The following is a 22,963-nucleotide window of genomic DNA, read 5'->3' as shown; positions in this document are numbered from 1 at the left end:
ATAGAAATGGTTTCTCTAGGTTTGGGGAGATTTTTGATGGGTCCATGGTTCAATGATATAGATCTTACAACCAAGAGAAAAACAAAGTTTGAAAAATACAGGTGCTTTCAAGTTTTATTTCACAATGCAATGTCATAAGAAATGCTATTTCTTGAAAGCAATGTCTTTGAGATATTAAAGGAAAGCTAATAGTGATTTCCTTTATTTCCATTATCCGAGCTATATTATGACTTCTTCAAGGCAAGTCTGAAGATTTTCAGTAAGACACTATACACAATAAAACCTATACACTGTGACCACCGTTGTTTCTGCTCCAAATCCAAATCTAAGTATCAATTTATAAAGCACATTTTAAGGAATTTCAAAATTTTATTTAAAAGGGGAAGAATAGTTTTATAATCATGACATTATTCACCATGCTGCAATTCAAATTTCTCTTGGAACTGTGAAAAGCAACTATCTAATGCTGTCTATAAATATCTTAACACTTCAGATAGTTTATGTAAAAAATAATGCAGTTAAATAAAATTAAGTAATCAAGAAAAAAATAACATTGATATAATGCACTGTTGGTGGGAATGCAGACTGATGCAACCACTGTGGAAAACAGTATGGAATTTCCTCAAAAAATTAAAAATGGAACTGCCACTGCTGGATTTATACCCTAAACATCCTAAAAACAAAACACAAACATTAATATAATTTCCACACATCCTTGGGAAAAACATACTAACTTGGAAGTAAAATTCAATAGCTAAAAATGTAAATATGGATCGATTTAAAACTTAGAAGTACTATGAACTTTATGAGCCATTATTTTATTTTTAAAAGATGGTCTATCACAGAAAGATTATATATTTTCTTCCCTTTCCATATTATTTTTCATGGGGGGAGGAGAGTATGGATCTCATAGTGAACAGGATGCCTCTCCCATCCTTGAATTTCTGATACCAACAGGCAAAATCACTTAACAGATTACAAGCTGGATGTTAAAATCTTCCCTTTAAAAGAATATTGTGTGGAGTTTTGCTCTAAATTAAGTGGGCTAATCAGTATAAATCAGTTAAATGGAAGAGTTTGAAAATGTTTGTTCTCCTATATGTTCATACATAAAATTTAAAGTAAAAATAATAAACTAAACAAGATCAACTGCAAAATAATTAAAAACTTAAAATTCTAATTGTTTTGGCATAAAGCCAAAAATTTTCCAGTTTTTTCTAAGTAAACCACAAGGCAACATTGTTAATTCCCATTAGCAAGTTTATGTCACTAATCATTACAAGATGAGACTTCGGTTCTTTGTTTCCTTTAAGTGACAAATCTAGACCACATTACTGTGAATGTATATATACATGCAACTCTTTTCTAAAATGAAAGGGTTCAATTCCACATCAACATTAAATCAATGTCTTTGTTACTAAGAACCTAATATGCAGAGGAAAATACTTATCAAACTTCAAGTCCTGAGAAAAAGCCAGAAACATTTATTCTACGTGAAAATTTCCTTCTCAGAATAAAAGGTGTGATTATAAAGCTTTGGATCCACTCTTAAGATGTGTTTTTAAATTTCATCCAATAAACTAATCTTCTATAATTGAGCAAGAAAGTATAATATAAAGATACAAACATCTTTGGGAGAGCTAGCAACCAAAGACTAAGACTTGATCTTTCCAAAATACTAACTGGCTTATAATTAAAGTTCAAAGGTAACATTAACTTTTTAAATTGAGTATTAAAGAGTCTGGTTTTTAAAATAATGTGTATGCTTCTGTTTTAAGGCTGAATCAGTAAACAATCCAAAAAACAAATTTAAAAAAAAAACAACTGCATGATGTTTAAATTGTTATAGTCAATACTCACTGTCTTTAGGATGTATACAAATTATTTATGGTCAAATATTACATTTGGCCATACCATGAACAAATCTATTTAAAAATGTAATTTCCACTGGGAGCACATACAAGAAGCTATAACCTCCATAGCAATACGTGTAAAATGCTGAAGATTTAACAGTCTTTACAGAAGGAAAGCTGTCACAAGTGCTAGAAAATGTCGTATTAATAGCTTTCAATGGGCTAGTGCATGATATAAAAAAAGATGGATGAAAATTATTTGCTATGCCCTTCCTAACAAATTCATATTCTTATACATGAATTAAGAAAATTACATGTGCATGACAGGCGTATCTTTTCAGTAACCTCAATATATGCAAGCACAATGTTTCGAAGTAGTGAAGGCTAGTTAATATGTAAAGAAAAAAACCAATCAATTATTTAGGGTTCTTTATTCACAAAATTGAAGTAATGTGTAATGAATGGTGCTTCCAAAATTACCCATTTCCAATGTTATTATATATTACTCATATAAGTTACATAGGATGACTCAAAATCCCCACACACCTAATATTCTGTCATTTTTCAGACTGAAGCAAAGAAACTCTAGGTTTTACAGAACCTTAAGGTGGCATTAGATTAAAAAAAAAAAAATAGTGGGACTTAACATTTAATCTTCACTTTAGGAAAATAACTAGATTTTGGTAAAGTGACAGTCATCATTTAAAGCCTGGGCAAACTCCTGAGGACTAACCATCAGAAGTTTATCTACAAAAAAAGCTATATAATAATATCCTTAACATGGCTTCCAACTCTAGACCAAAGTTTCATTTAGAGGCTCATTCATTTTAAGGTTCCTATTCTATTCCTCTGACTACATGTCACCCATGATAATTTTCAGAAGTTTCTGGCAGAAAGAAAAGGGTTAGTATAAAACAGGACTTAAAGGCACCATCCAAGCCTCTAATTCTCTTAGGCCTAAAAATTTAGCAGGCCCACTTTACAATATTTAAATAGGTGTTTTAAATTTTAAAAAGTATAAAAAAGATTTGAAGGCAAATGTCCTATATTCAAACAAGTCACAATTTTTAAAAACTGGAATATGTTGTTATAAAGTAACCACTGAACTGACACTAAAAATAAGCCACAGGCTGAATCACAAGAATAAACCCTTTGACATAAACTTGAGTTATTTTTTACAGAAGAGCCACAAATCTTCTCACACTCCCCAACCACCCCTCTCCACGCTAAAATAATGTATTACAACACACTTTACTAAATTGTCCCTCACTAACTAGTTTCATTTTTATGTAATCTGGTAGTGCTCAGAAAGTTGTAACAACATTTACTTTCATGAGTTATTACAATGCACAAGTTATAATGCTCTTTTATCTTGTCAATGTTGATAGAAGTTCCAACAGCAATCTCAACACTTGAACAGGATAATCTTGTAGTTGCAAACTCCACTTCCGTTTCTTGTTTCCCTTTCTTAAAAAACTAGCAAACAAAATACATGGGGGAGTGGGGGGGGGCGGGGGGTTGTGCCATAAAACTATGAAACACCGAATCCTAAGGAAAGAATGCAGAAGGACAGTGCTAAAACCATTTCTTAAAAGATTAGAATTCACAAGAAATCCTCCAAATCACTAAACATTCAAAAAGAAATAACTTGTTTTCACTCCATTCCATATTATATACAAAATCCACCCGAGTACTTTAACAGCTATTTTAGCTATCAAATTTCACTTCAAGCTCAAGTTTAAGTTATAAAGCAGTAGTATTAAGCTATAGTGTGCTTCCTTTACCCACCCCCAAAAAAATCTTCAAAAGAAAAAGTTTCCTTTATGACCTTTACACTTTATTACTAGTTTTTCTCAAGCCAAATTAAAATAATATACACAGACCCAAGGCAGTGTAACAATTTTCTGATTAGCAAAAAGGTTTCTTTCTCCCCCGCTCCCGATGTAATGACTAAATTACACTAACTGGTTACAATGACAAAACATTTCCATATATACCAGCTGTTGGTCAGGCTGTACTTATTTAAATGTTCTAAATGACGTATTTGTAAATTCAGTGACTCCATCTTTCTATTGTTTATCCAGGATTGATGAGGGTTTTATGGTTGTTTCTGCAAGTCTTGTATGTTAAATAATTTCTTTGTATAAAAAATTTACACTAATCCCACCCTAAAAAAGCAATTTCTCGTCAATGTACATGTCACACATATACACACACACACACACACACACCTGTTGCCATGTGGTTTTTTGCAAAACCCACACTGCTTGCTGGGAGTCCACATATATTTGCTTTCAAATGAAGAGCTATGATCTAGGCCTTCTCTTTTTATGGTAGCTATGTTATCTGGAATGAACAATGGTGGCTCATCCAAAGAAAAATTTTTGCTGCTTCTTCTTTGGCGAGGCTGTAGGTTTTTCTCATGTTTTTTTAGTTTCAGTTTATCCTCCTCCTTAAAATGCTCTGCACCACCTGCATGTTCAAGCTCTTCCTTCATGTGACTATTGGTTTTCACAGTGGGAGCCAGCTGCTGGGACTTATGGCACTGTTTCTGGCAGGAATGTAATAAATGTCCAGCTTGTGCAGGATGATGAGGTTCTTTAGAGCAACCAGAGTGACCATGAGGCTTATCACTCAACAAATGAGTTACAGGTTTGGAAATCTGTACGTTTTGATCTTGCATTTTTTTTGATGTAGAATGAGCCTGAGTTTTCACAGACTTAACTCCAGAATTGCAACTCTGAATCTTTAAATCCTTATCAACTTGCTTTTTTCTCACTTTGACTGGCTTATGAAAATTTTGTTGAGATTCTCGTTCATCAGCATTTCGTTTCACACTTTTGACACTAGCTTTAGTTTTGTTGTGCATTAATTCATGCTTTGCTGCAACATTTTTTTTCAGAGTATCTGTAGTCATGTTTTGCTTAGAATGAATTACCAGTTTTGTGTGTTTGGATTTTATGTTTTTTGACTGTAAGCAAGAAACACTACTTGACGGGCTGTTTCTGTCATCCTGAAGGCTTGTTGTTTCATGAGACTCCATTTTAATACTTTCAACAATACTCAACTGTTTTGAATTTTGGTCAGACACATCACAAACAGCATTTTCTACAATATTACTTTCTGGTTCTAAAGCACCAGTATCAACCACCTCAAAGTTTGATTTGTTAAACTCAGTGCTCTCCAGCTGCTTATGATTAGACTCTATGTCTCTACAATAACCCAATGGTTCTATTTCATTTCTATGAAGGGAGTTCTTGGCTTTATCAGATTCCATGGTATTCTTCAATTCCAAATGACATTCTTTTACTTCATCCACAGAACTAGACAAACCTACAAGGTTCTTTTCAGTCTTATTTGTACAAGCAGCATCACCAGAGAGAGCAGAAGATGCAGGTTCCTCAACAATTTGGTCACCTTCATGGGATAATGTTACTGTTTCCTTTGATTCTTGTTCAACTTTTCCCTTTGCCCTCATTTCTTCAACAATAGTCTCATCCATTTTATCTGAAATAGAGTCACTCTGTTCATGTTCTTCTTTGTCTGAAAATGTAAACAATGTGCTACTAAGTGTCTTACTCTTGATTTTACATTCCATCAGAGGTTCACTTTTCTTTTCTTCAATACTATCACAAGTCTCTGAAAGGAGTGGACAATTTAATTCATGAGATGACACATTTGCTTTCCCCTGATTATTACACTTTTGCTTAGAATCTAACCCAGCTTCATCCTTCATTTCAAAACAAGATGACACTGAAGAGTGACTTGAAGACACTGATATTTCTGGTACCACTTCAATTTGTTCAATATGCCGACTGCTCCTTCTGCTCTCTTTATGGTACTCAGGCTTTGATGTTGTGCAAGCTTCTTCTTTTATCTGACACCTCTCTGGTTGTTTTCCCCCTGCTTTAGGGGTAGGTACAGTCTTCACAGATGTTTTTTTTGTGCTATTTAAAGGTGCTGTATTTGAACGCTTGGCAATAGTACTTTGTCGCAAACTTCTTACTTGTTCTATCACAAGGAAAAAAAAATAAATAAAAATAACTTAGCTATTTTGCCATGTGTTTTTATTTCAATACAATTTAGAACATATACTTCTTTATTCTGAGCTACAAAATTTATCATTTCAATGAAAATGTACGGAACAGTTACTCATGATGGTGAATTTAGATATATATCTTTTATATTTACCAAAGTTCTATAAATTCTAGCAGGGGAAAAATACCTCTATAAAATTTAGACTATTATACTCTACAAGACAAAAATGTTTTCATCAAGTCTCTTTTCTACAAAAAATAAGCTGGAAGTAAAATAAGTTAAATGAGCTTCCTTTACACCAATACCCATCCTAAAGCAAGACTGTCATATAGCTTTAAACATTAAATATTTTTAAATATGTAAAGCCAAAGTTAAATGTCAATAAAATCTGAACTAAACCACCTATTCCAAACAAGATCTGTGTTTCAAAGCACAGCCTCAAAAGAACTCTAATACCTTTCTGAATGTATTTCATTAATATCACACCATTTTATATTCAATTTATTCCTAAGACAAAAAAGAAATTATACACTAGAATATTACACAGACCAATAAAAGAAAAATTACAATTAAAAACGTTAAACCAAGAAAATGTATCATAGAGAATAAAGAAGAAAATAACTTAGTAAAGCTTCCCACCTTTAACAATGATTCTAACAAAGAACCTATTAATTTGAGTTTTTCTGCTTTCCCTATCTGGATATATTCTCTAGGGAAAGGAGAAACACAAATTAGGGGTGAGGGACACTGAGAAGAAAGAAAGCTAAGTAATTCACTAAGTAGAAAAGCAACCTACAAACTAAAATACAAAATAAAAAACTATTTCCAAACCTATGCATAGCCAATACTTTCTAATCAATTCTGTATAAAAAACTGATCATCATCAACTTTTTAAAAAGTTTTCCTTCCTTTCTATGCAAAACCCTACTATGCACCACTATTTAGAACACTTCCCTAATTTATCATACATCACTAAACTGTGAGACTCTTAAATATATGTTCCCATTTGTCTATAAGAGTCTGAGGTGATAGCATACCCTCTCATTTTTAAGTGTCCCAGTTTGGACAAGAAATTATATGGTCATCCTAATCTTAAGAGACCCTTCCTATTCCCTCAGCACTTGGTAAAATATTTGATTGTTAGGTTAAACACTCAATAACTTCTTTAAATGTCTTAGTGAATTATGAACTGTTTATCACATGTTCAACTTATAACATTTGTGAATAACTCAAATTTTAATGGTTGGTTATCAATATTTACATGATTTTTAAAGCTCTGAAGACAGCCTATAATAATTTACAGCTGTTTTACTCATCTGCCCTGACATAAAAGAATTTTTAACACCCACTACCTAAATGGATGCTAAAAATGATAAATAGCACATTCAACTGTGAAAGCATTCAGATAAAAAACTGTTCTGCAATAGTAATAGGTTTATTGAGCAAAGGGTAAAGTCACTTTTTCTCCTCCAATATCAACTGCCTTAGTTTGAAGCCTGATGGTATAGGCCAAACATTTGTCTATAATGTGCATTCTATTTTTTTCATCTCTCAAAGTCACAAGTATATACCAAATAACTGATTAAAAATATAAATTGAGAAAAAGATAAGTAAATATATACATCTAAGTCAATCCACTTCTCAAAACCCCACTAAAGCTATGGAAAAGGCATGAACCTAAAGGAAAGAAAGAACAGGAGAAAAGAGTGACAATTTTGGAAGCCAAACAAGAGATGATCAAGAAGCAACTGATGTAAGGGGCTCAGGAGAAGACAAATGCTAAAAGCTGGTAGTGCTGGCCAGAACCAAAACTATTAACACTTCGAAAGGCTTAGGAATTTATGACTTAGATGATTCTCAAGTGGAGGTGAAAGCAGGTGGTTAAAATGAGCTAAAAGCTATTTAAGAAGTAGTTAGATCCCTTGCTCCTTCTGCCCCCACCTCCATCTGTTTGGACAACTCCCCTTCTGTGGTCCTAATCCAAGACTGGAAGGCTTATTCTCTGGAGAGTGTAAAACAGAGTTTTTAGGCTAAGGAGTATCAGTCACAGGTAAAAGTTGAATAGTAAAGTACACTGAAATTTGTGAGATTAAGCTAATATTTATATACTGAAACCAGAGACATCCCAGTCAGCTTCCCTCAAGGGCTCCCATAATACGCTAGCAATCTAAATTCTGACATCAAGATTCCTCAAAAAAAAAAAAAAAAGTCACAGCCAGATCACCATACAGTGATGCTCCTAATAACAAAACCCAATCCACACATTAAAGGTTCCATACAGTTTTAGTTCCCTACGCATGAGCAAACAGTCAAGGATCAGACATTTAGGAAAGTCTCTAACATGAAAGACTGAAGCCAAAAAAAAAAAAAAAAAAAAGACAATATGGAAAAAAAATGAGACTATAACTATGAAAAAAGGAAAAAAACGTCTTAAAACACCAGAAGTACCTTACACTAGAAAACAGAAGTATAGCATATATGAAATAAGACTAGAATGCTACAAAAAAAGACTATTCCCAGAAAAAAAGAAGATTCAAAAATTATAAAGGCAAAACCTGATGGAAAAGCTGGAGGATAAATATGAGAAAATTTCAGCAAGTAGAGGAAAAAGACAGAGAGGTGGAAGTGGGCAATATAAAGAAAATGAAGGCCTGCTCGTGCTATCTAACACTTGAATAATACGAGTTCCAGAAAGCAAGAGCGGAGAAAATAAAGAAGGAAACTTACTAATGAAACAATTCAAGAAATGTTCCTAGAATTGAATAATAATAGTTTCAGACTAAAAGGACCTACTGAATACCCAGCTTAACATATAAAACACACCTACACCAAAACATAGTATCAAAAATATCAAATCCTAGAGCTGATAAGAAAGAGATCCCACTAACTTCCAGAAGAAAAGTAGCTATATACCCAAAAAGGGGGTAAGAGGGGGGAAATCAAAATAAACTTCTCGGTACTGAAGTTAGAAAAAATGGACCAGTTGCAAATTTCTGAAGAAAAATTATTTCCAACCCTGGATTCTATATTCAACCAGACCATGATTCCAATATGAAAAGAGTAAATACATCTGGAAATATACAAAGTTTAGAAATATCTATCTCTGCATTCATTTTTCTCACAAAATTACTATAAGAGGTATGACACTAAAATGAAGAAGTTAAACCAAAAAAAGAGGAAACAGAAACTACAACACAGAACAGAATCCTCAGAATAGTAAAGGGAGAGAGCCTTGGATAACAGCTATGTAAATAGGTTTATCAGGCTAACACACCAGTGCCAAGATAAGATTGTAAGGCTCCAAGAGTTACTTCTTCAATAAAGTGAAAATGATAGAATATCTGATATGCACAAATATCTTCAGGAATGATTTAGACAACTGGCAAAGGGAGTAGAGTGTAATTACTGACATGTACACACAAAATTGTGTGTACAAATATATAAAGCTATATGCAAATAAAAAAACAAAAACTTTTAAATCCAAAACAAAAAGTTATATAGGAAAAGTAACCATAGTTTTATAAAGTAAATCATCTCTAACAGAATCACATATAGGATTACAATAACATAAATAATTACTACTGCTTTAACAAAATTATATAGTAGAAAAATGATAAAATGTACTTGTGTGTGATTGCCACAAGAGAAGTATGCTAAATCTTCATAATCCACAGTGGGAAATCAATAAATACCTACATCAGAATAATCAAAAAGTATCCATATATATATAAATTAGTAAAACCAGCTAAAAGAGTTAACAGTGGTTTCCTCTGAGAAAATGAAAATAAGTAGTGGGGTATTAAGTATTAGAAAGTATTAAGTATACAAGTAGTCAATTCTTTAAATTATGTGAATGTGTAATTTCAATTAAAAATATTTTGAATTATACCAACAAATTGGCATAAACTCAAAACTGATTAATATCAAATTGCTCAGCAAACTGACAATTTATCACATCTGTCCCTACATCTTTGATTTTCTAGGTAATCTTTGGAAGGATTACCTTGTGCCATTAAACGAGGTGATTTTCTTGGTGATCTCACTGAATTTTCTTCTACTTTGTCCCTCAAATTCCTGTTAGGTAAAATCAGTTCTTCTTCATCAATGGTATCATTGACACTTTCTTTAACAACTCCTTCGTCCATAATATCGTCAAGACCAACAACTAGGGAAAAAAAAACAAATACAACAAAAAAAATTACTTCTAAAAAATATTGGGGATATTTAAGTACTTAACAGCAGTACAGAAAACATTGTGAGAATTTAATTTAATACTGTGTAGTCTTGAAAATCTAGGTTTATTCCTAGTATGTGATATTGCCACTACCAAGCTTCCAATTCAGTGTTACAAACTTCTACCTTATGAGGTAACAGTCAAAGAGAAGATTAGCTATAATCTTTCTTGGTTTGACTTCCACTGTCACTCTCACTTATCATTCACTATACCTTTGTGAACATAAGCAGCTATAGCTGAGTACTCAATTGCCCAATTTTGGTTAAAATAGTACAAAGAGTTTAATACCCTAAAAAGCTTGTGCTTCTAGGTTCATGCTAGAAGCAAGAGATTCTAGTTCTAACTTCATACGCTGTATGTGTGAAAGTATTGTGGATATACTTTTCAGTGGTCACACACACACACACAGAAATAAAAAATACCACGTAAGTTCCCCTTCTCCCAAATGCTAGAGAAAATGGTAGGTGTCTAATATAGCTATATAATTAAATTCCTTTCTCCTAGTCAAAAAAAGAGACTCATTTAATGAGATGGGGAGATATGGGAAAGGGTTATAAAATACTGAAGAAAATGTAAACACTGAAACACTATATGTGTATTGTCATTCGGTATATTTCTCTATGCAACGAATGTACCTTAACTGGCTGTCGTATAGCAATTCTAAATGTGCAGTTGTATGACATCTTGTAAAAAGGACCTGTGATTATTTAGATCAGAAGGCCCAAATTCAAATCCCTGCTAAAATACTTAAATAAAACTTCACCAAGTCACTTAACCTATCATATCAATTTCTTTATCTCTAAAATTAGAGTAACAATACCTGTCCTACCTACCTCACCAGGGCTGTTGTGAGGATGAAGTGAGGTGATGTATGAGAAAAACTTTAAATCACTAAACAAATGTTAGTTATTATCTTCATCCTAGGGGTTAGAAGGAACCTCAAGAAGTTATCTAGTCCTCATCTTTGTAGCCAAGTAGAACTTCATTTAAAAGAGCTCACAACAAGATAGTAGTCTATCCTAAAATTTAAAGAGAAAATTCCTTATAAATATACTTTCAAATGGTACAATCTTTTGAAGAACAATCTGACAACAAACTGAATCACAAAACTGCTAATACATTTTGACCAAAAAATTACAAAGAATAGGAGAATGGATTATTCAAAAAATGCTGGCTAAAAAACATACTTTGATCCTTGTTAGTAACAAATAAATTAAATGTGTGTATGTATACATTCAGACAAACAGAAAAATTAGCAGGAAACATGAAAATTTTAGCAATAGTTACTCTATAAAAGACAAAAATATACTTTTTTCCTGTTTTCCACATTTCCTGTCATATGCATTACTCTCAAAAATAGAGTATCACTATGCTTGACACTAAAAATTTAAAGAAAAATATACTGAAGAAAAATTCATCAGGACTCATTTAGGATATAATTAGGTGAGAAACAGGATGGGAGTTCAAATGAAAGCTATCCCACCATGATGAAATACTTATATTGCCACACATTCATATCATGTTCTCAAAGAATTTTTAGAATCATAACTATAGTTCATTTAAAAAAGCAAAATTTGAAAATACTTTTACCAATTTTATATATAAGCATATATATAATACATGCATTACAAATATGAATAGACAGAAATGGATAAAGGAGAAAAAAAATAAAACACCCAAGTGTTATCAGTCATCATCTCTAGTGGTAAGGCAGATATGATATTCTGAGTTTTTTTATATCGTTGTTATTTCTCTCTCTGTTTTCCACATTTTCTACAATGAGCATGTAGAGAAAGGAACGATTCAAGAGGAAAATAGTCTGGGAGAAAAGTGATTAAAACCTGGGTAATAGTGTTTGTTGGTAGGGAGAGAAAAGGCATGTTATATATTTTAAAGCTATATTGCAAAGTAGAATCAACAGGACTTAAGCAAGCCAAATCCAAAAGTCTTTTAGGTTTTATCATATTCCATTTCCTAGCAGCATCTGACACAGCTGACCCTCTTCCCTTCTTGAATCTTTCTCCTCACTTAGCTCCTGGATATCACATCCTCCTAACTCACCAGTCACTTCTTAAATTCTTTGATAGAGCCTCCTCTTCTTGCAGATGTCTACATGCTGGGAAGACTTAAGGGTTCAGTCTTCCCACTTCTCTGAAACCTCCCAGTTCTCTACGTACACTCACTCCTCCCTAAGTGATCTCATCCAGGACCATCTATGCTTGGATAACTCCCAAAGTTAGTTTTTCAGCCCCAACTCACAGGTGACCTCTGGAAAACTGTGATTTAACATCTCCACTAGCTATCTTAACTTTAACAATAAACACTGAAAACACTGATTCCACCCATTCTCCTGCCCCTCAATGAAACTGCCCCTCCTAGGGTATTCCTAGCAATGGAACTTCCATTCATCCACGTTGTTCAAGGCTGAAACTCCAGAACTATCCTTAGCTCCCTCTCTCCTATCCCACATCCAAGCAATAAGCATATCCTGCTAGATCTATCTACAAAATACATCACTCATCTGACTAGTTAGCACCCCCACGGCTAACATTCTATTCCATAACACCATCATCTCTCATCAAGACTACAAGTCTCCTAGTGTCCAAGGTTCTTCTACTGCCACCCCACGACACACACACACAGCTTATTCTCCAGTCATCATTGTGATCCTTCTCAAATATGTATTTACTTCATCTCAAAAATATTCATCATTACATTAAACCAAGCTCTACACTGTCTCCACATTTCCAGGTCTCTCATGTGACTAAGGCCCCCCAACAACAAAAGCACCTACTTAATCTCTCAGTGCCGCAAATACTTTTATAAAACAGATACTAGTAGTCAGAGGGTTGCTATGATGATCAAATCAACATGTGTAAAAGGTCTTAGAATAGTAATTGACATATAAAGGCCCTATATTAACTGGTGTTTTGTTTTAGACTGCATCCACTCATGTACCTCACAGTCAAAAATTATGTATTCCTTCTCCCTTCTTTTCCTCAACTTCCCCCAGAATAATTTAACCATTAAAGAAGTTATCTGCGCTTTCTTTCATCTAATCCACTCATCTGATTAAAATAATCCACAGTAAAGAATGAATACTCTCAGACAAATCTTTCAAATTAGGTACTTGTGCTTTAAAGAGTTTAATCCAACTGCTTTTGCTAAGAAAACGAATAGAAGTAAAGGAGAATCTGGGTTCTTTTCAGAATTCTGCCTATTCTCTCCCTCCTAAGGCCACAGGGTAAGCTAAGATTCAGTATTTGATATACAACTTCTTTTTTTTAAGATTTTTAGTTATTTTTAGAGAGCAGAAGGGAGACAGAGAGGGAGAGAAACATCAATGTGGTTGCCTCTCATGCACCCCCAACTGGGGACCTGGCCCACAACCCAAGCATGTGCCCTGACTGGGAATCGAACCAGTGAACTGTCAGTCTGCAGGCCTGCACGCAATTCACTGAGCCACACCAGCCAAGGCTGATATCTAACTTTTTAAGAAATGGACAGTCTTATTCAATACAGCCACTAAAATAGGAACTTTGGGTTATCCCCACCCCCCCACCCCCACCCCCACCGCCCCAAAACATGCAATGTCCTGAATTGTTTAGGAGGCAATTATACAGCCAGTCATGCCATGCCAGAAAATATATATACTTTTTCCTTCTTCTCACATTCCAGAATTAGGTGTCATTATCATTTGGAAATTTTGGCATAAAATCTAGAATCATACTCAAAAATATTCTTGAGCGTGAATTTAAACTACATTAAAATTCCACCTATCCCCAAATGGCCTAATTAAATGTACTGAGCTCTGATGACAGTCAAGTCTATGCGAAATCCTCCAAACACTACTATTACATTTCAGACTAGTTAATTCTGGTCTTTTTTTGTAAGAGGGTATAAATGAGATTAAAAAAAAAAAATTAGAGTTAAATTTATTAAATTTCTCAACAACTGGGATTAGTTTAAATCACTTTAATACCACACTAAAAGGAAAACCACGTCCATCCCTTAATTCATGTTGGCAGTACAAAAGCCAAACTCAACTACATCTAGGACAATTATTTCTTCTATAATAAAAGTTCAAATTAAGTATCAGATTTGAGAAAAAATACTAAAGAACATGATATCTTTGCAGAGTTCACAACAATAAAGGTTAGATCTCTAGTTGATCAGTCTGTTTTGCAATACAATAAGAAAAAACATGGATACATCTTCTTAACGGAGCCCCACAGCTTTCTCCTGTAACACTGCAGAAGACCATCCAGCCTCTAGTTGGACCCCCCTTCAGTTTGAGTCCTTTCCCTCATGGATAATTCACACATTTATCCCAAAAATAGGCTGTGGCAAGATAAACACCATTAAGTTGTATGTTACATGCAATTAACCATTTGGGTGTAAATTTATCTTTTTAAATATTAGCACGTTCATAATTTGAAAAATTCAAGTAGTGCTACTATACTCACATCTTTTTTTCCTTTTCAATTTCTTTAAAATAAACTTTAAAGCACAGATTTACTGAGTAAAAAAAGGCCAACATATTTTTTATTATTTTATCTCATCATATGACTTTGCATGAAGATTACATGCAATTTACCGTGTGAAGAGTTTCGTATTAAGCCTCAATAAGAACTCACTGGCAACCAAGTATTGCATTATTCAAAGAAACATGGTCACTAAAAAAGCCTGAACCATTCAGATGTGTAAACTATATTGCCTTTTGTACCTCTTTACCTTTGCCTACTCTCTTCCTACTCAGCTAATATACTTTACTTTCAATAATTTATATGAATCTTTATGTAATATGTTACCTATTTAATTCAATATTCCCCTCGTTTACCTTATTTTAGTATTATTTCATGTCAACTAAGTTAATTTGTTCTCAGAATACTGTCTTCAAGTTACTCCAACTATTAAATTACCCAACCTTTCTTCTCTAATTTACAATTACTTTAGCACATTCTAAAGTCTTATATTTAAATGTGCACAAACATTTCAACTTTAGCAAACTCAACTCCATCCTGTGGGAAAAACTATTATTTCATGAAAAGAGTGTTTGTTTTTAAACCAAACAACACTGAAAGAACGACACTGGGTTAAAGTTAAAACAGTTTCTTCATTGCAGATCTTCAATGTTTTCTATATACTAAAGGACAATGATACCAGGAAAAGAACTGCATGTGGTACACAGTGCAACTGTTTTACAAGCTGTATATTCTCTCTCTCTTCCCTCCAACCCCTCCAATCACACCGAATAATAAAACCAAAATGCTATCTTTTCAGAGATTTTTCCCTTCCTTCTTATTCCCATTTTCTAATTCATCTCGAAATACTTTGTTAAAAAATTTCCCTCCCCAAAATGTGTAATACATGTGAATGACTAGAAAAAGTAAGAAGACATATACTAAACAAAGTTTTCTATGAAGAAAAGTAATATTATTGGTGCCACTTTTTAAAGATTTTCTTTTTTATGAAAGTAATACCCGCACATGCATTTAGCTGTCTCTAGTTCCACAAAGTTTGTTCAAAAAGACATTGACATCCAGCACCCACTTACCCTCCACTTGCCCCAATTACCCTCAATTAATTCACTAAGAAAATGTAGATATACCACCATTCATTGAAACACTGCTGTGGCAACTGAATAATGTAGCCTCTAACACAGTGCTTTTTATGCAAACAGTAGTATCCTAAATAAATGAGAGCCATTATTAGCAAATCCTGGCAGATCTTTTCAAATAACTTTTTGTAACCCTAAGTGCCCTCCCCAATTGTCTAAATAATTGCTCTTATTGCCAATATCATACTATCAAGCTAATATAAAAGTGAAGCGGTAATTATTCCCTAAAAATTTAACATTTTAATTCTATACTAAAATATTATAAATTATTTACTTTTACTGAGTACCTACTATGTGTCATATGCTGGCCTAGATTATTCCAAATACCAATGATACAAAATTATAAAGACAATGACCTAGTTCTTCAACAAATAATTATCAAGAAATGATGGGGGAAGAAGGTGGGGGAAATTATTATAAACTAAAATAAATTTAAATATCAACTAATTAAATACACTGACTTATTTCAATTATGATTCAAATTGTAAAAAGATAATAATATTGAGGAAACTGGTTAAAACTGAAAGGTAACTAGATATTTGAAAATATTCTTTAAGTGTTTTAAGCAGGATAATATTACTGTGCTTTTTTTTTGAATAAAGAATTCTTATCATTTAGAGATATATGCAAAAATATTTCCAAACGAAATTACAGTAAGTCCTCACTTACTTTCGCTAATAGGTGCAAAATGAAGTATAACAAAACCAGTTTTACCACAGACTAATTGATATAAACAAGTTAGGCTCCTATAGCCTTTCATCAACGTTAGATAACAAAATAATATCAAACAAATAATGAGGATGTGCTATACATGATTTCTGGGCTGTGCTTCAAAATACTCTCAGGGGAAAGATGTGAATGGAGTATAAATCAAACAAGACTATTAACTGTTTAAGCTAAGGAACAGGCACATGGGGGTTCAGTTACTATTCTCACTGTTTTGTTTGATATTTTCCAAAGAATACATTAAAAAAAAAAAAAAAAAACTCTGGCCCTGACAGGTATGGCTCAATGGGTTGAGCATCATCCTGCAAACTGAAAGGTACATGGTTCGATTCCCTGGTCAGGGCACATGCCTAGGTTGTGGACCAGGTCCCAGGTTGGGAGCATGTGAGTGGCAACCAATTGATTAACGGTTTTCTCCCACATAGATGCTTTTCTCCCTCCCTTCCCCTCTCTGAAAATATATACCAAAAAAAGAAAAAAGGAATACTTGAATCTGACAAAAGGACTAATAACCATTTAAATTAATGTATACTTTTCATTTGCTATTTCTCTAATTAGAATGTTTTAATACCTCACTGACCTAGGATCTTCAAAAGGCTGGCCATTACATATCTCTAAAGATGCTGCTACTTTTAATGTCACTTGCACAGATAGGCCTGCCCTAACCAGCCCAAATCAAATAAACCATGGCCTCCACTGCCAATCAAACAACCAGACATTCTCTATCACTTTACACTTCACTTGTAATCTCCATGAGGACAGGTACTTTATCTCAACCACCATATCCTCCAGCACTGGAAGGAGTATGGCACACAACAGGGATGCAATAAATATTTGTTAAATGAACAAACAGTACCAACTACTTTTATGCCAAAGCAAATCATTATACCTCACAACTGAAGAACCATAAGGTAAGGTACTGATACCTGAAATGCTATTTAACAAAAAATGCAACCCAACTCTCCTATAATATGATTCTCACTATTTATTGATGTCACATATCGAAGAATCAGATCTCAACCAGGCACTTCGTTTTATATCATTGTTTGCTTTCACTCAAATGTAAGAGAAAAACCAGACAATCAAGGCTCAAGAAAAAGTTCTTAGAGGATTACGTATTTTTTCAGTAAGTTGGACAAACACTTAACATCCCTAATCTGTGGCAGCCCAGGAACTTTTAATGGTCTACACAATATTAAACAAAATGCAAAACTCCCTGAGGATAGGAATTTGTCATTTTACTTTCTGAGATATCCCCAGTTTCTAGAACAGCAGCTGAAACATACAGTGCTCAGTATTAAAAACAGCCTGAATACATGAACATATACAAGAATTTCATGGTTCCCAAGTACTATCTCAAGAGATTAGAACCTCCACATTAAACTACACTCCAAGCAAGAAGTTACCTTTAAGAAATAGAATAAAACACCGCTACTCCGTCACAGTAGTGCTGACTGACTTCTTGCAGAATTCAGAGTAAGAATGCTAATAGTTGAGATTAGAAGGAAGCATCCCAATATGGAGCAACAAAACAAAAAAGTTACTCAGAAATATACATTCTTCAAGGTATGTGCAAAGCAACCAAAGACTCTCTTCTCTAGGGCTATAACCAATAAAATATCTATCTAAAAGAAACTAGGATCAAGTGTATCAAAAAAGATTAAAGACATAACCTCCCATTTACAATTGTACCAAAAAGAATAAAATACCAAGGAGGTTAAAGATTGGTACACTAAAAACTCTAAGATGTTGATGGAAGAAACTGAAGATACACAAACCAAAAAAAAAAGGAAAAATATTCCATGTTCATGGATTGGAAGAATTATATTGTTAGAATGTCCATACTACCCAAAGCAATCTACATATTCAATGCAATCCCTATCAAAATTCTAACGGAATTTTTCACAGAAATGAAAATCTTAAAATGTATATGAAAGTACAAAAGACCCCCCCACACACACACACACCAAAGCAAAGCCATCTTGAGAAAGAAGAGCAACGTTGGAAGCAGCACATTTCCTAATTTCTAACTATATTATAAAGATATAATAATCAAAATAGTATAGTACTGGCATAAAAATAGGCACATAGATCAATGGAACAGAGTGCAGAAATAAACCCAATTTATGGCAAAGAAGCCAAGAATATACAATGAAGAAAGGACAGCATCTTCAACAAATAATGCTGGGAACACTGGAAAGCCATATGCAAGACTGAAACTAATTCCCTTACCAAACACCATACAAACAAACAAAAACTCAAAATAAGTTAAAAGCTTGAACATAAAACACAAAACTATAAAACACCTACAAGAAAACAGGCTGCCTGCCATCACTCTTCGGCAATCATTTTTTGGATTTGACACCAAAACCAAAGGCAACAAAAGCAAAAATAAACAAATGCGACTGTATCAAATCAAAAAGCTTCTGCAGAGCAAAAGAAAGCATCAACAAAACAGATCTTATATCTAATAAGGGATTAATATACAAAATGTATAAAGAACTCACACATAAGTCAATAACAAAAAAAAATTTTTTTAAATGAGCAGATGAGCAGAATACACATTTCTCCAAAGAAGACACACAAATGACCAAGTGGCACATGAAAAGATGCCCAATATCACTAATCATCAGGGAAATGCAAATCAAAACCACAGTGAGGTAGCACCTCCCACCTGTTAGAATGACTATCACTGAAAAGATAAGAGTTAACAAGTGTTAGTGAAGATGTGAAGAAAAGGAAACTCTTATGCTACTGGTGATAATGTGAACTGGTGCAGACACTGTTGGAAACAGTATGAAAGTTCCTCAAAATATTAAAAAATGGAGCTGCCACATATCTAGCTCATCTCACATGTGGGTATATACCCAGATACCTGCATTGCCATGTTCACTGCTGTATTATTCACAATAGCCAAGATATGGAAACAACTCAAGGATCCATCAACAGATAAAGGCGCGCACACACACACACGCACGCACGCACCATGGAATATTATTTAGCCATGAGAAAAAAGTAAATCCTGCCATTTGGGATAATAGGAACAGACCTTGGGGCATTATATTAAGTAAGATAAGCCAGACAGAAAAAGACCAGTACTGCATGGCATCACTTTTATGCGGGATCTTTACAAATAAATAAATAAATAAAGTCAAACGTAAAGATACAAAGGATAAATAAGTGACTGCCAGGGGCTGGGGGAAGGAGGGGAAATAGTGTAAGGTTAAGGTTAATAAGAGGGTACAAACCTTTGGGTATGAGATAAATAAGATGTGAGAATTTAATATAAAACATGGTGACTACTGTTAATACCACTGTAATGTACAACTGAGATGGCTAGGAAAACAGAACTTAAATGTTCTCACATATAAAAGAATATAAATATGTGAGGTGAGGGGTATATTAACTAACCAGATGGAAGAATCCTTTTACAATGCATATGTATATCATATCACCATACTCGATACTTTAAATATCTTAATAATTTTATATGCTAATTATACCTCAATAAAGGTGAAAATTTTTAAAAAGATATAGCCTTGATACAAAAGTGTCACCTCAGCAATAAATTTAGAACATAATATTAGAACTTGGAACATAAGAAAGAGAATTCTAATAAACCTAAACATACCTGAAAAACTGAAATATACCTAGGCAAGGGTCCTAATTTAATAAGAAGTGAATTAATACTATATGTATTTAGTCTTGAAGCAACTGTATATATAGTAAAATATATCTCATTTCATTCCATAATGTAGGTTTAGAAGTCAGTAAATACTTTGTTATCTTCAATAAATCTCTGTGAGCTCTTGAGCATTTTGGACTGCGTAATCCCTTACCAGGTTCATTTCAGTTAGGATTTTAATTCTAGAGCCCTTCCTAAGGAAAATGAATAGCAGCTCTGAGAAAAATTATTAAGGCTTATTTTCTGTTCATGTGTTACATACACACACCTTCATAAGCATCCACCTCTTAATTTATTTCACACAGTTTCCTGGCCTCTCAATTAGATGGATGGAATATATTAGCTGTTTAAGAAAGATCACTAGTAAGTTCAAGGATATTTTACAGCAGATCTTTGAATAAAGTTCAACATCACTTCATTATAAAACATAAGGAACTTAACTCTTATCTGTATCAATCAGCCTGTGGTAAACTGGTTTCCTTACATATCATTTCTCTTAAAGTCACAGAACCTATCAATGACATTGAGTGGAGACTCACTGTATTTTAAAAGTCCATGAAACCATTATGGTAACCTAATTTAAAAAAAAAAGAAAAAGAGGCAAAACAATAGTAATTTGCCACCTCTGGCACTGGATGTGATCACTTCACCGACTCCTTACTTTGGAAACTGGTAATCAAATGTCAGTCCTTGCCCTTTAATCTTCCTCTTCAATAGGTACCGTACTCCAGATTAACCAGGTAATGAGGGAAAATATTTTGTTACCAGAATGCCAATAAATAAAGATAGACTTCGAAAATCATCACTTTGCTACAACTGATTCCACCAAGTATTATCAATGAATGCATAAAACCATTAAGAGGAAAGAATAAAGAGGAACTAAATATTTTCAAGTTGCCAAAGTATATACCCCTACAAGAATACTTGCTATCTCAAGTATCTATGAAGAAGAGTTTTGGCTGTTGCCACCTTAACCCAGTAACAGAATTTAACATCAAAACAAAACACTGTAAAACTTCTAATGTGATATAATATTAACTACACAGCTTCACTGATGAAGATTTCCGGCAAATGTGTGTTTAACCTGAGTCTAAGCAAGCTTTTAAACCTAGCTCCCAATGTATAGGGAAAAAAAGAAATAGAAGTACAAGCCAAATGACATCACAAAGAAACAATATTAAAAATTCAAAACTTGGGCCCTGACCAGTGTGGCTCAGTTGGTTTGGCACTGTCCCACAAAAGGTCACCGGTTTAATTCCTGGTCAGGGCATAGGCGTAGGTTATGGGTTTGGTTCCTGGTAGGGATATGCATACTAGAGGCAACCAACTGATTCCTCCCTCTCACATCAATATTTCTTTCCCTCTCTTTCTCCTTCTCCTCCCAGCTCCTTAAATAATATATATAAATAAATAATTTCTTTTTAAAATCCCAAACTTGAGACATTCCTAAGGGGCATCACCTCTTCAAAAAGTCAGTAACATTGCAAAAGGGTATGGGAGGCTTCAGAAATATAACTACTGTAAATACTAGATTCTTGATTATATCTTGAATAAACCAAATATAAAATAGATTTGGGGGACAAATGGCAAATTTGAATATGAACAGAATATTAAATTTTAGAAAATTATTTACCTTTAGGTATAGTTATGATTTTCTTATGTAAAAATCCTTTTTTTGCAATGCATGATGAAATTTAATTAGATGAAGAATTGGATGGATAAAATAATAAATGGATGCAGCAAAATACAGCAAAACATTAATAGTTCAATCTTGGTGATGGATAAATGTGCGTATACTATACTATTCCTTCAGTATGTTTTAAATTTTCAAAATACAATGTTAAATTTTTAGGAAAAAATAGCCCCAGCCAGTGTGGCTCAGTTGGTTGGAGCATCGTCCCGTACACCAAAAGGTTGCGGGTTTGATGGGATCCTGGTAAGGGCACATACCTAGGTTGCAGGTTCCATCCCCAGTTGGGGTGCGTATGGGTCAACAGATCAATGTTTCTCTCTCACATAGATGTTTCTCTCTCTCTCCCTTCCTCTCTCTAAAATCAATAAACATACTTTTTTTAGTCAATAAACAGTATTTTTTTTAATTTAGGAGAAAAGAAATGATCAAGACAAAATATAACCTTAATCAGATATCTCAATAGCATATGTAACTTACAACCCACTTTGTTCCAAAACACATTTAAAATAACCTTTAAAAAGATATATAAGGTAATATTTAAAAAAGAAAAGGTAAGCAAAGGAAAAATATGGGTAAGAAACTAATAAGATAAAGTCAAAGATGATGTCAGTATACACAAGTTACAAATATTTACATTTTATTAGGAGTTCTAAAATTAAGAAGCTTTAAAAGTCAAAATTTGTCAGGTATTAGCAAAACTCTTTGGGGAAAAACATGAAAGTATGGTCAGTGTACACTGAAAAGGTACTACCAATAAATATAATACTTTACACCTTTTCAAAAGACACCCTTATATGTCAGCTTTCATTAGACTGAAGTATACACTAAGTAGGGGGTCTCCCAAAGAGGTGTACATAACTAAAGGAATGCACACAACATCAATCTGTATCCAGGAAGAAAGCATTATGTAAATTAATGGGGGTGGAGGGGAGAAAGGAGGAAAGGAAGGGAAAGAGGAAGGAAGGAAGGAAGGAAGGAAGGAAGGAAGGAAGGAAGGAAGGAAGGAAGGAAGGAAGGCAGGCAGGAAGGAAGGCAGGCAGGAAGGAAGGAAGGAAGGAAGGAAGGAAGGAAGGAAGGAAGAAAAAGAAGAGAAGCTCAACTTTACCAATATATG

General features: G+C 33.7%; 1 protein-coding gene across 6 annotated transcripts in view; it reads right to left on the bottom strand.

Moving 5' to 3' along the window:
• PHF3 (PHD finger protein 3) overlaps positions 1-22,963 on the bottom strand; it is an 83,016-nt gene that overhangs the window by 35,055 nt on the left and 24,998 nt on the right. For 3 of the 6 annotated variants that reach the window (XM_090282633.1, XM_090282635.1, XM_090282636.1), the window contains 2 exons: positions 9,895-10,056; positions 4,085-5,864 (listed from right to left, as the gene is read on the bottom strand). The exons of 1 other annotated variant lie outside the window; for it this stretch is intronic. In XM_090282633.1, coding sequence (XP_090138759.1) covers positions 4,085-5,864; positions 9,895-10,056 — 1,942 coding nt within the window. Of the gene's footprint in view, positions 1-4,084; positions 5,865-9,894; positions 10,057-22,963 lie in introns of those variants that run through there. 2 more of the 6 variants (XM_090282634.1, XM_090282637.1) reach the window with 2 other exon arrangements.

Source organism: Furipterus horrens, unplaced genomic scaffold, assembly GCF_987537825.1.
Source record: "Furipterus horrens unplaced genomic scaffold, mFurHor1.1.pri manual_scaffold_6, whole genome shotgun sequence".
In the NCBI taxonomy this organism is placed as follows: Eukaryota; Metazoa; Chordata; class Mammalia; order Chiroptera; family Furipteridae; genus Furipterus; species Furipterus horrens.
Note: the sequence above shows the minus strand (reverse complement) of the source record. Positions and strands in the feature narration are given on the sequence as shown.